This window comes from Pelodiscus sinensis, chromosome 4 (assembly GCF_052426305.1).
Source record: "Pelodiscus sinensis isolate ZL-2025 chromosome 4, ASM5242630v1, whole genome shotgun sequence".
Taxonomy (NCBI): domain Eukaryota; kingdom Metazoa; phylum Chordata; order Testudines; family Trionychidae; genus Pelodiscus; species Pelodiscus sinensis.
In genome coordinates, this window is record NC_143055.1 from 44402420 (window position 1) to 44416520 (window position 14101).

The following is a 14101-nucleotide window of genomic DNA, read 5'->3' on the forward strand; positions in this document are numbered from 1 at the left end:
ATCCAATCACTCCCACATCATTTGGGAACCCACTAGAATCCTTTTATCCAGCATGGAATACCATCACAGACAGATGGGTGCTAGAGATAGTGCAAACTGATTTATTACATTTCTCCCCATCACCCTACCAGTCCTCCTTCAGGGACTCCTCTCACGAGGTCACTCTCATGCAAGAATTGAATCACCCCTTCCAACTAGGAGCAATAGAACATGTACCTCAACAGTACAGGAGGAAGGAGTTTTACTTCCACTATTTTCTTACAATCAAGAAATCAGGACATTGGAGACACATTCTTGATTTATGCAACCTCAACTGATTCATCTGCACTTCAAAATGGTAACTCTTGCCACAGTAAGCTTTGCTTTGGAGAAGGGAGACTAGCTGTCTACCCTCAATCTCATCTACAGGATGCATATTTTCACATTGCAATACACCCTGTGCACAGACAGTACCTCTGATTTGCTGTTCACAATGGGCACTTCCTGTACAGAGTACTTCCCTTCAGCCCCTTGAGTCTTTTCCAAAGTCCTAGAGGTGATTGCAGCACACCTCTGCAGACTGGAAATTGTCATCTTCCCATATCTGGATGATTGCCTTCAAAAAGGGTCATCCTATCACAAGACAGAATGAGCAGTATCCATCAACAGGGCCCTATTCAGCAAATTGGATCTATAACTGAACTTTCAAAAGTGCACATTAATCTCCAAACAGCAGTTGGAGTTCATGGGTACCCACCTACATTGAACCTCAGCTACAGCAGCACTTCCATATTAGAGATTTCTAATACTTGTAGATCTTTTCTCGTGAGCACAGAGTAGTCTCCAGGTTACGGCGAAACTGTCTCCAACAGCTAAGCCATATGGTGGGGGCAATCTTCATATGGTGGGGGCAATCTTCATCATCCAATGTGCTTACCTACAAGTGAGGCCCTACAGACTTGACTATGAACTGTATACAGATCACGCTATCACCATATCAATAAGCGCCTTACTATGTTCTCCAAGACGAAGGAGCCCCTTTCCTGGTGGATGATCCAGGACAATTCCTACAGTAGCATGCCTTTTCACCCCACGTTTCTGCGGACACTTCTCTAATGAGATAAGAAGCCCACATTGGTGGTCACATTATCCTGGGGCACTGGTCTCAGGAGGAATCTAAACTGCATGTAAACCGCCTAAGGGTACGTCTAGACTACATGCCTCTGTCGCCAGAGGCATGTAGATTAGGCTACCAGACATAGAAAATGAAGCGGCGATTTAAATAATCGCCGCTTCATTTAAATTTACATGGCTGCCGCGCTGAGCCGACAAACAGCTGATCAGCTGTTTGTCGGCTCAGCGCGATAGTCTGGACGCCCGGGTGTCGACATCAAAGTTATTTGTCGACCACCCAGGTAAACCTCATCCCAGGAGGCATACCTGGGTGGTCGACAAATACCTTTGATGTCGACACCCGCGCGTCCAGACTATCGCTCTGAGCCGACAAACAGCTGATCAGCTGTTTGTCGGCTCAGCGCGGCAGCCATGTAAATTTAAATGAAGCGGCGATTATTTAAATCGCCGCTTCATTTTCCTATGTCTGGTAGCCTAATCTACATGCCTCTGGCGACAGAGGCATGTAGTCTAGACGTACCCTAAAACTCAGAGCAGTTCACAAAGCATGTTCATAAAGTTTTCTATCCTGGATTCAGAATAAAACAGTACAAATATTTATGTTCAATCTCAAAACAATGTATTACATAAACCGGGGTAAGGAACCTTTTTCAGTTAGGGGGCCACTGACCCACAGGAAAAAAAAATCAGTCAGGGACTGCACACAAGTGAGAAGCCAAAAACAAACAAACAAACCCCTAAAGTCCTTAGTGATGTGGCCTTCGACTGAGAAGGAGAAAGACACTCCCCCCATTCTTCTCACATAGCAGGCCCAGACTAGTTGATTTTGTGTGCTCCAGTCCTGCAGGGGGTTGGAGCACTATCGCAGGCTCCCCAATACTGGGGGAGGGCTGAGCCTCAGGGGCCGGATCCAGGCAAGCCAGGGGCTGCATCCGGCCCCCAGGCCTGTGGTTCCTCATCCCTGACATAAACCATCAGGACAGGCTTGTTTTTACCAGGGTCGCCTAGGGCAGGACAAGTGGGGCAATTTGCCCCGGGCCCCTGTGGGGCCCCCATGAGAATGTCTGAAGTCCGTTTGGGCCCCACGCTCCCCTTATGGAAGGGGCCCCTGAAATTGCTTTGCCCCAGGCCCCCTGGATCCTCTGAGCGGCACTGGTGTTTACCCCCTGTGTTGTGAAGCAGTAGTGTTATAGAATTGGTGCATTCTGTGCAACATCAATCTCGTAGTCGCCTGTCTTCCAGGCAAAGACAATATTATGGTGGACAATCTCAGCAGACACTTTGAAACATGAATGGAAACTGAACTCCAGCATGCTAGTATCAGTATTCAAACGGTGGGGGTACCCAACTATAGACCAATTTGCAAATAGAAACAATTCCAAAATCCCACGTTACTGTTCCAGAATGGGCCTTGGCTCCCAGTCCTTGGGAGATGCCTTTATGATAAAGTGGGATGCACCACTCATCTACGCTTTTTCATCACTACCACCCCTTTATCAGGTCATCCTCAAAATAAAACAAGTCAGAGCCATAGTCATTCTAATAGCACCCAATTGGCCCAGACAGACATGGTTCCCTTACTTCTTCTGGATGACAATAGCACTTGGTGTTTTCCACCTGTCCCTTGCTTGCTCATGTGGAATGACTGCCGACTATATCACCCAAAGTTCACCCCGCAACTTTGCATGTGGCTCCTTGCTAGCTGACTTCACACAAAACATCTTGCTCTGCACCTATCCAAGAGATTAGTCTCTGTTCCTGCAGACCATCTACCACAGGGGTGGGCAATAATTTTTCATGTTGGCCACTCCAAGATTTTGGTAAGTGGTCAAGGGCCCTCCTTTTCTATGGAGGGGTTGTGGGGTTTGGGAAAGAGGTTGGGTGCAGAAGAGAGCTTGGGATAGGAGATTGGGGTATAGGAAAAGGTATGAGGTCTGAGAGAGAGTTTGGATGAAGGAAGGGGTTTGTAACATGCAAAGCTTCCATCTCTCACCCAACCTCAGAAGGCAGACAGACCAGCCAGTTGCTCTGAGCCTTGGGTCTGCACCCTGCCTGTGGGTTCAGTGGGATAGGTTGTGGGCTGGATTGAAAGGCTTGGCAGGCAGGATCTGGCCCCAGGCTGTATCTTGCCCACCCCAATCTACAAGAAGAACATTTGCACAAATGGCACCAGTTTTCAATATGATGTGATCATCATCACATCTCTCCCGTCTCAGCTGCCCTTCCATATATACTTGAGTATCTATCGCCTAGCTCTCAAAAACATGGGATTCACCCTTAGTTCCCTACAAGTACGAGGACCCCTGGGGAACAGGTTGGTTGGCTGTGCATGCAGTCTAGCTGCTCTTAATGGCACATGCTAGTTGCCTGGTGTGCGCAGCCTGCCGTGGGCACCGCTATCTTAATTCTCCAATAGGAAGTGCAGTGGCATTCAAATGCCTATGTGAAGTACCCACAGGGACAACCATCTTGAAGAACCTCAGTTACCACACAAGATGAGTAACCATCTGTTCTTTAAATACCAAGAAATAATATAGGTAGTAACATTTTACAAATAAATTGAATATCTAGGAGGGAAAAAGTAATCATGTAGGCACCCTTGCACTTTGCAGGTCCTGTGATCTGTTTTCACTACATTAATAGTAATCAAGCCTATTAATAGAGAATTTTCAGTGAAAACGGAATGGATTAACCTGAAAACAAATGTATTATAAAATATGGACACGAGTTTTAAATGTAAAAATGAACTTGACTACTGTTTTTAATAACTTCATATTCAGATGCAGGATTGCTGAGAGACCTTTCTCAAGGATCTGTGGCTGAAAAAAAACTCCATATTCTCGCTGAGCAGCAACTTCTGGAGTTAATGCATGCAATGCGTTGTAAGTTTGTTTACTCTCAAGTCTGGAAAAATGTGACCATAATTTGATGCAATGTATGAAAAAAATTACTTTAAATCTTCAACAGAGGGGCTAGACTTACATCCCTGTTTCGAAAGAGGGATGTAAATTAGACTTAACGAAATAGCAAATGAAGCTGGGATTTGAATGTAAGCCACATTTTTTGAGGAGTACAGGATCTTTCGAAAAAGACTTTTCTTTTAGAAAGAACTGAGTCTAGACCACGGTTTCACTTTCGAAATAGTGTTTAAAAAAAAGCGCTTTGATGCAATTATGCAAATGAAGCACAGGAAATTCAAATCCCAGCTTCATTTGCAATTTCGATATGTCTAATTTACATCCCTCTTTTGAAAGAGGAATGTAATCTAGGCATAGCCTAAATGTGTACCACATACTCAAAATAATGACCATCTCATATAGTCTACTGTGAATAAATTTATTACCACAATTCCCTTCTCCTAACATTTATATAAAAGATACAAAGTCCTGCCTCCTTATTTGTTTCATGCACTAAAGTTAAAGAAGAACACTAAAACAGTCAGTACAACTCTTTCCCTGTTACCAGTTGCAGTAGTAAAGTGATAGATAATTATAAGGTGACATTTTCAAAAGCATGCAATTCCTGTTGAGTTTCAGTGGGACTTAGATGCTTTTAAAATGTTACTTTGTAATACCTAAAACAATAAATAAAAATGAAGTGTGTGAACAAAGCCCCAGATCTTGAAGTATTAAGGCATCTAACTCGCATTGAAATTAGTATGAGTTAGGTGCCTCAAACACTGTTCAGGATCTAGACCAAAGAATCAAGAGTAACTAAAAAAGGCTGGTAAACAGAAGCATATATTGTAAGTTTTTGACTTTGGAAGGGCATGTAGAAGTGTTTTTGAGGATCAGACTATTAGTGCATTCTATATGTAAAAGGGAAACTGGTTAATCTTACCGGGTGAGGCTTACTGGTAACTAACTAATCAGCGCCCAGCCAGGCCTGGCTCACAACACTCTGCCATGGGCGGGAACATGCTCCAGTTGGGCTAGAGCACCCCGCAGTGTGGCAGGCCTGACCTGATTCGTCTGGAGTACCCTCCCCACCCCCACAGCACAATGGTTAACCGGTTAAACAAAAAGTTTAACAAGTTAACTATTCTAGTTCATTCACAGAGATTAATGACAGCATCGCAGAAACTAAGGCTCTCTAGACTATTCAAGCTAAGGAAAAATACTTAAAACTATTTAGTTGGAGGGAAGGTCCTGAGAAGCAGAAAGAGACCCAAGAATGAACTTCAGGGCAAGCACAGTATTTTTGTTCTGTAATCATGCAGTGCTTACAATGGGGTTGTAGCCCATGACTAGGACCTATGCTACAGGAACTACAGTAGCATTTCTATAGTGCTATGACTATGCTAGCATAACCCTATATTCTTAGATGCAGCCTATGAGGATGGAAGGAGTTTTTCTATTGTAGGAACACCACCTCCCATGTGATGGTAGCTAAGTTGATGGAATTATTCTTCCATTGACCTGTATTTACACCAGTAGTTAGGTCAGCATAGCAACGGTGCTCTGGTGTGTAGCTTTTTTCACATTCCTGAGCACTATAGCTATGTCCACCTAAATTTTAAATGTAGCAGGGCTAGGACTTTTAGGTGCTGTGGCAGTATAAATACTGGTTGGACCTTCCAGATCCAGCACCATCAGGACCTGACTGCTTCCGAATGAGACAATATGCTGGATCAGGAGCAATTCCTCACCACTGGCTTCCGAGCCCACTCCCTGCTATGGCTTCACCTCCTTCCCATTGAATCTGGCTGGCTTGCTTGCCCAGCTGCTACCTACCACCTTCCTGGAAGCCCAGGCTCCAGCTCCTGCTGTGGAGTCCCGGCTGTGTGCTCCTTGTGGCTGCTGTGGGGCTCTGTCCCTGCTTGCCACAGGGCTCCGGGATGCTGCAAGAGAACTCAGACCCCACATTGTCATAGGGCTCCAGCTCCGACCCTGCACATGGGGGGCTGCCCCAGGGCTCTGGCCCCATGCTACTTGGGGCTGCTGCATACTGGCGGAAGCTGCCATGGAGACTGACCCTGGTCCCATGCTGCCCCCAGCCCTGGCTGGCCCTACTATCCTTAGGCTCCTGAGCTCTCCAGTCCAGGAGCATCAGTGGTCCTGCTGGTCCCCAGTAATAATTAATCACACATTACGAATACATTTGCAGTGTGATATAGCAGCCATGGTTTGTGGTATACATATACAGACATTGCATGTCTCTCTCTCGTGCTCTGGTACAACTCAGTTCATGGGCTCTTTAATGTCCAGAAATATAAATTGAAGGCTCAAAGTGACGAAAAAGTAAGAGTGTAGAGAGACTGAATCATGTGGAAGAACTTAGAAGAACTAAGTATGTATAGTTTCACCAAAGAGGTGGTTAAGGAGGAGTTAAGGCACAAATTCTGGTTCCTGTTCCATGTATTTTGGCAATCTAGCAGCACAAAGATGTCCTCTAGATAGCTAGGGATTTCTCAGAGTGGTATAGGGTCATAGCAAATAGTGCACTATCTGTATTGCCACCTCTGTCCCCTTGCAGGAGACATGAATTGGGGATTCCTATGTCTTAGTGTCCCCAGCTGCTAGATTAGCTTTTAAGGGCATGGTAGGAAGTCCATACTATGACATCTTTGAGTTATTATGTCAAGAACTTGCCTAGGGGCTTAGTCATGGCACCAGGATTGGGAAGTCTGTAAAAAAGTGAATTACAGTAGAAGCTTTATGATCACCAGACTTACCAAATGACAGGTCAACAACATGCCTCATTTGGAACCAGAAGCATGCAGTGAGACAGCAGAAACCAAACAACCATCACGTACCCATCCCCCCCAAAAAACAACTCCAAGTAAATAGTATATAGTACAGTACTGTGTTAAATGTAAACTACTAAATAAAAAGTTTGTGTTCATTTTATATAAATTAAGATGGTTAAAAACAGCATTTTTCTTCTGAACAGTAAAGTTTCAAAGCTATATTAAGTTAATGTTCAGTTATAAACTTTCAAAAGAACAACCGTAATATTTTGTTTAGAGGTACGACCAACCTCCATTCCCAAGGTGTTCATAAATCTGAGTTTCAATTGTAATTCTCTATTCCATTTCCACCTAGCCCCTCTTTTCTTAGCAGTGTGAGCACAGTTGATACAGAGGCTTGGATTTGTGCCCATGTCTGCAAATATTTGAAATTCCTTTAAATAAAAATGCATTGGAGAGAAATTATTTAGGTTGGCATATGTAGGCATTACCATATGAGATAGGATGACATATGAAAAGGAAAAATGTAATCTCAGTAGCAATACAGACTTTCTGGAAATGCAATGTATTAGAAGGTGGCATAGCTGGAAAATTTCCTGGACATTATGTTGCTTTGAAAGTTTAAAATACACTGGACAGATTACAAGAAATGTACTAACTTGCATGCGAGGGGGAGATGAAAAGGTGATTTACTATCTTTTCTAGTTCACGTCTATGATCTGAGCATCCACTGAATATTTCTGCATGTTATTCACTATTAATTTAATAACTTTCCAATTGTTTTCATAACAATTGAAATAGAAGTACGTTTTAGGATACAGACAGTGGTTCTCATCCATGGGCCTCAGGGGCCACAACCTACCTCAAGGGGGCCACATGAAAAAAACCTGAACATTAGGTAAATTATGTACCTTTTTTTCTAACTAACAGCGGCTATGGGGGGGCCACAGAGGTGAACGAGGCTTAGAAGGGGGCCATGAGGAAAAAAAGGTTGAGAAACACTATACTAGAAGACTGGGGCAGCAGTGGGGCCATGCACCCACGCTGCCGGCTTCTTCCCAGTGCTGACGGAGGGACGGAGGGGGTTGTACACTCTGGTTGCTGGCTTCACCCCAGGGTGAGAGTGATATGCAGGCCTCCCCCTGGTGTGTGTTTGGGGAAGTCCAGGGGGGATATGCTGACAGACGGCTGCTCCCCAGGGCAGGCTTGGGTGTCACTATTGCCAGCCAGTGGCTTCCTGCTGGGGCACTTGCCGCCCTTCTAGTGCCATTCCACAGTATAACTCCCTATTATCAGACCCTTCCCTTTCCATTGTATGAGAAACAAATGAATTCCTGGCACATCTCATTGCCCTGGCAAAATCAAACCCTGACCTTGTTTTGAGTTATGATAAGAGGAAGCTGCATACCAAATTTGGTGGTCCTAGTTTTTATCATTTAGGAGTTCTTGAACAAATGGACTCACAAACAGACAGAAAGACAGATGCACATTTCTAAAATATATACTGTACATAGATTTTTGAATTTTAAATTGCTTTCCTTATTCCAAAATGAACTAGAAAAATGTTCTTTTGCATGTTTATAGTTAATAAAATGCAAGCCATTGTCTACTGCACTTGTTCAATTTATCCAGAAGAAAATGAAGCAGTAGTGAACAAAGCACTGGAATCTGGAGTGGAAGGAAGTAAAGTACAGCCTTACAGGTAAGGAATAAAATCCTTTCTGAGGAAGACTAAAGAACATATAGAGGAGTTAAATACATATTTCCATTTTTAACTTTGGTCAGCTATGTTGGTTGAACATTTGCCATAGATATCTATTTTATGAACTTATGAAGATTATTATTTCTTAAATCTAAATGATGAATAATGTTTAAGTAAAGGGAGCTTTTGCTATCTTCTTTCCCTCCCAAAATCTTAAATAACGTAACTATCTGTTCTCTATGACCAGTTTAAATGGGCGGTACATGTTTAATGAACTCATGTCTTAGCTAGAAAGCCAAGTTTTTATATTCCAGGATGTCCTCAAAATATAGGACCTAGTTGTCTGCTCAGCTTCCTTGAGGCTGGGAGGCAACCAGGCTGCTGCAGTTGTCCTGAGATCCCCAAAGCTCATGAGACTCCTGTAGGCTTGGCAGTCTGATTTCCCTTCCCTGTCTCAAGAACATGGTGATTAAAAGGAAAACCGTCCAAATTCTGTCCACTACATAGGTAAGAACTGAATACACACAGTATATTACTTAATATATAGTAGTTGTGAATTAAACCATTTTTCATTTCTTGTGTTTAAATCCCCTTCAGAGCATGGTTTCAGAGATATTCTAACTTTTTACTATAGCAAATCTGTTATAATGTCTGATAAGGTTTGAATTCTACCTCCTTACTATATGTTGTCCAATGAAAAGGACTAGATTTGCTGACCGGGTCCTTGATTTAATCCCAAAATTTTCTCTTGTATGGCTTGCCTAACACCAGCTTAGAGGTAAAAGCAGAAGTGTCAAGTATATGATTTTAGCAGATTTGCCTTTTTGTAAAACAAAAAGTTGGCAAAAAAATCAGACAAATTCTTATTCACTCTTACACCAAATGTTGACCATACTTTAGGTCAGAATTTTTATTTTTATCCTAAAACATGACCTCTCCATCTTCCTTGTGTCATGGTAATGTTAAATATTTTTCTGTCACCTGCCATTCCTTTTGGTGATATAGAAGTGCAAAGTGTGTTACTCCCAGATGGCTGATCTGATTGCACAGTTTCTCTCTGATCTGCATTCTGGCAGAGTGGGGAGTAGAGTATTACTGGAATGGAAATACAGGCAGTCCCCGGGTTACGTACAAGATAGGGACTGTAGGTTTGTTCTTAAGTTGAATTTGTATGTAAGTCGGAACTGGCGTCCAGATTCAGCCGCTGTTGAAACTGACCAGTGGCTGACTACAGGAAGCCCGAGGCAGAGCTGCTCTGCCCCGGGCTTCCTGGAATCAGCCGCTGATCAGTTTCAACAGCATCTGAATCTGGACGCCTGGGACAGAGTAGCTGGGGCACTGCTGGGTAGGTCCCCGCAGCGGCGCACCTCGGCGCTGCGGGGACCAACCCGGCAGCACCCCAGCTGCTCTACCCCAGACGTTCCCAAGTCAGCCGCTGCTGAAACTGACCAGTGGCTGACTACAGGAAGCCCGAGGCAGAGCAGCTGGGACAGAGAAGCTGGGGTGCTGCCGGGTTGGTCCAGTAGCACTGAGGAGCGCCGCTGCGAGACCAACCCGGCAGCGCCCCAGCTGCTCTACCCCAGGCGTCGGCGAGAATAGCCTGGTCTGCTGGGGGGGGGGGCGCACAAGCTGCGCCTCCCCCACCCCAGCAGACCAGGGAGACGCGGGCGGCGGGACCGCTGAGATGCACCACGGTCCCGCCGCCACAGCTTTGCTCCGCGTCTCCCTGGTCTGCTGGGGGGTCTGCCGCCTGCGTCCTCCGCAGTGAGAAAAGCCCCGTTCATATGTAGGGATCCGACATAAGTCTGATCCACGTAACTCGGGGACTGCCTGTAACATGGTCCTAGACTGTAGGAGTACTGCTTTCTCACTGCCAACATGAGCAGGGAGAAAACTAATTTAAACTGAATCAGGTTTGAGACTAGGAAACTTAAATATAGGCTTGTCAGATGGTAACTAAAAGATCAAACAGCAAAGAAAAAAAGCAATTCATTTTTAAAAAAATATTTCCTTTGTGGCATTAAGCTATCAGTGTGTAAAGTCATCCAAGCTACACAATTTCAAACCCTGCCATCTTTGGAAAAAAAGTGCTCAGTTTCCAGATGTGTATTATAGATGTTAGTGTTAGGGTTGCCAGGTGTCCAGTTTTGAACTTTCTTGTTCGGGAAACAAATTGAGAAAATATAAATGTCTGGTATTTTCTAAATAAGATGTAATGTAGATTGTGAACCATCTGGCATCCCTAGTTAATGTATAGCCATTTACACAATTAACCAATGAGCCTGGGCCTATCCGTTAATCATGAGGGTTACATATACCCTGCCCCCTTGCTGCTTCTAGATCTAGACACAGCAGCACTGGAGGTCAGGCAGGAGCTGGTGCTTGGGGTAGCTGGCTTTTAAATAGGCTTCTCACAAGCACTGGGCTCCCTTTGATAGAGAAGCAGCAGCACGGGATGGGAGGACAAACGGGAGTAGGTACATGCAGGAAGCTGTCTTTCAAGCTGGCTCCTGGCGCCTCCTGGGTCCTGCAGAGCCACCTGTCTCCTCCCCCCACCCCCCTCCTGGTGCTGCTGCCTCTCTTATTGGGGAGAAAGGGCGGGGTGGCAGGCAGGTGCTGGTGCTCATGGGAAACGACTTTCAAACCGGCTCCCCATGAGCACAGGCTCCTGCCTGCCCTGTGCATGTAAACATGCAGCTGCTAGAAAAATCCTGAGGTTACATGTTTACACTAATACACGTTTGTTAACATTCCTAACGTGTATGCAGACTCTTAAAGTAATAAGAAAAAACCTATCTCAGTACTAATGTTGGGCTTTAGATATTGCATCATTCTGTATTCAGAAATTGTACTATCACGCTGTGTCTAGACAGCATCCCTTTTCCGTAAAAGGGATACAAATTAGACACATCGCAATTGCAAATGAAGCAGGGATTTAAATCCCCCCTGCTTCATTTGCATAAAAATGGCTGCCGCTTTTTTCCGGCTCAGAGCTTTGCCGGAAAAAAGCGCCAGTCTAGACGGGGATCTTTCGAAAAATAAAGCCTTTTCCGAAAGATCCCTTATTCCAATTGCGATGTGTCTAATTTGCATCCCTTTTACAGAAAAGGGATGCAGTCTAGACACAGACTCATTGTTTATAGTACGCTAGAAGATTTACTTGGCATTGTTTGGTCTTTTACTCAGCTTTTGGTTTTGGAAAATAAAATGAAAAGGTACATGCTTAATTTAAATCATTGCTATGGTGATGAGCGGTTCAATAATGACTACTCCAGCTCTCTGACTACTGCAGGGGCCAGGTGAGAAGTGCCTCTCAATGGCTGCTGCAGCTCCAGTGGGCACAGCTGGTGGAGGGATGCATGGCCTCAGTTGGGCCAGATCCAGATTTGTCTGCCCCCTATGCTCCCCAGCCAGAGTGAGGAAACTGCACTTTCCCCTTGCTCTCTGACAAAGGGAACAGCCAGTAACATCCCTTTACGTATTGGGGAGGGGGGAAGCTTTAGCCTTTACTGCCCTCCCTAAAAGGCGCATGGGGTGGGAGGCTCTGGCTTGGGCCGGGCCGGACCAGGATGGGGATGTGCCCCCCCAGCAAGTCCCTCTCACCTGCCTGGTGATTCTGCCTATTTCTTTATAGTTTTATGATAAGCAATTTCATTTTCCTGACATAACCAAACCTGTACCTTGCTTTAAGTTATGATAACAGGAAGCTGTATACTGAATTTCGTGGTCCTAGCTCCTACCGTTTAGGAGGAGTTCTTGAACAAATGGATGTATGCAAACACTCAGATATATAGTAATGTAGTTTTTACTTTGTTTACATAGAATCTTGCAGGTACAAAAAGATTGCAAAACCCTTCACAAACCAAAATACTTTTGGCGCCAGTCTAGTTCACTTCACTGGAATTGAGAATAAGACTAATCAAATGTGTACCCTGCTGCATAGAAGTGGTGAAGGAGAAATTTTGGCCAAGGTGATTGGACCAAATCTCCACTCAAGTGTCATGGGATCTTTAAAACGGAGGCTTTCTTGCATATGTATTGACATTAGTGTCTTGTTTGAGCAACTTCATAGAAAAATATAATGAAAGTAAGGAAGATGCCTGGCTGTATTAGTTCTCCTGGATTTTGAAGCTGTTTTTCCAAGGAGACAAAGTGTTTCAAGTGGAGGTTTATAATACAAACCATCCAATCCAGCTCCCATAATTGTTAAAGTGGTTTCTGTATACATTTGTGGATTGAAGGGGTAAATCACAGTACAGAAGTGTAAACAAATACAGTAGTTTATATTTTATATATAAATGCAAATACAAAATTTGTCATAGGAGAAAAGGCGGAGGATGCTAATTTGCTAGAGGAAAATTTAAGTAATGCCATTTTCCACCCTTGATTATCGAAACGTTCTCCAAGACCCTGTCTACAGTGGCAGTATATAGAGTATTAGAAAATGTGTTAAGTAACAAAATGTATAATAGTACATCTCATGGAGATCGGGAGAGATCCCAGATGATTGGAAAAAGGCAAATGTAGTGCCCATCTTTTAAAAAAGGGAAGAAGGACAATCCAGGGAACTGCAGACCAATCAGCCTTACCTCAGTCCCCGGAAAAATCATGGAGGGAATCCTCAAGGAATCCATTTTGAGGCACTTGGAAGAGGGGAAAGTGATCAGGAATAGTCAACATGGATTCACGAAGGGCAAGTCATGCCTGACCAATCTGATTAGCTTCTATGATGAGGTAACTGGCTCTGTGGACATGGGAAAGTCAGTGCATGTGATATACCTTGACTTAAGCAAAGCTTTTGATACGGTCTCCCACAATATTCTTGCCAGCAAGTTAAGGGAGTATGGATTGGATAAATGGACTGTAAGATTGATAGAAAGCTGTCTAGACTGATGGGCCCAACAGGTAGTGTTCATCGGCTCAATGTTAGGTTGGCGGTCGGTTTCTAGCGGAGTACCTCAAAGATCTGTTCTAGGACTGCTTTTGTTCAACATTTTTATTAATGACCTGGATGAGGGGATAGATTGCATCCTCTGAAAGTTTGCAGCTCTGGTGGGCCACATCTGGAATATTATTTCCAGTTCTGGGCCCCCCATTATGGAAAGGATGTGGACACATTGGAGAGGGTCCAGCGGAGGGCGACCAAAATGATTAGGGGACTGGAGCACATGACCTATGAGGAGAGACTGAGGGATTTAGGTTTGTTTAGTCTGCAGAAGAGAAGAGTGAGGGGGGATTGTATAGGAGCCTTCAACTTCCTTAAAGGAGGTTCCAAAGAGGATGGAGAAAGGCTGTTCTCAGTAGTGACGGATGGCAGAACAAGGAGCAATGGTCTCAAGTTACAGTGGGAAAGGTCTAGGTTGGATATTAGGAAAAACTATTTCACTAGGCGCGTGGTGAAGAACTGGAATGGGTTATCTACAGAGGTGGTGGAATCTCCATCCCTAGAGGTTTTTGAGTCTCGGCTTAAAAAAGCCCTGGCTGGGTTGATTTAGTTGGGCTTGGTCCTGCCTTGGGCAGGGGGCTGGACTTGATGACCTTCCGAGGTCTCTTCCAGCTCTATGATTCTATACTTAGGATTCAATTTAGACTGGTTC

At 44.4% G+C, this 14101-nt stretch overlaps 1 protein-coding gene across 3 annotated transcripts in view; it reads left to right on the top strand.

Moving 5' to 3' along the window:
• Positions 1 to 14101, top strand: part of NSUN7 (NOP2/Sun RNA methyltransferase family member 7) — an 88878-nt gene that overhangs the window by 67254 nt on the left and 7523 nt on the right. For all 3 annotated transcript variants that reach the window (XM_006129491.5, XM_075930535.2, XM_075930537.2), the window contains exons 9-10: positions 3894 to 3995; positions 8387 to 8504. In XM_006129491.5, coding sequence (XP_006129553.2) covers positions 3894 to 3995; positions 8387 to 8504 — 220 coding nt within the window. The remainder of the gene's footprint in view (positions 1 to 3893; positions 3996 to 8386; positions 8505 to 14101) is intronic.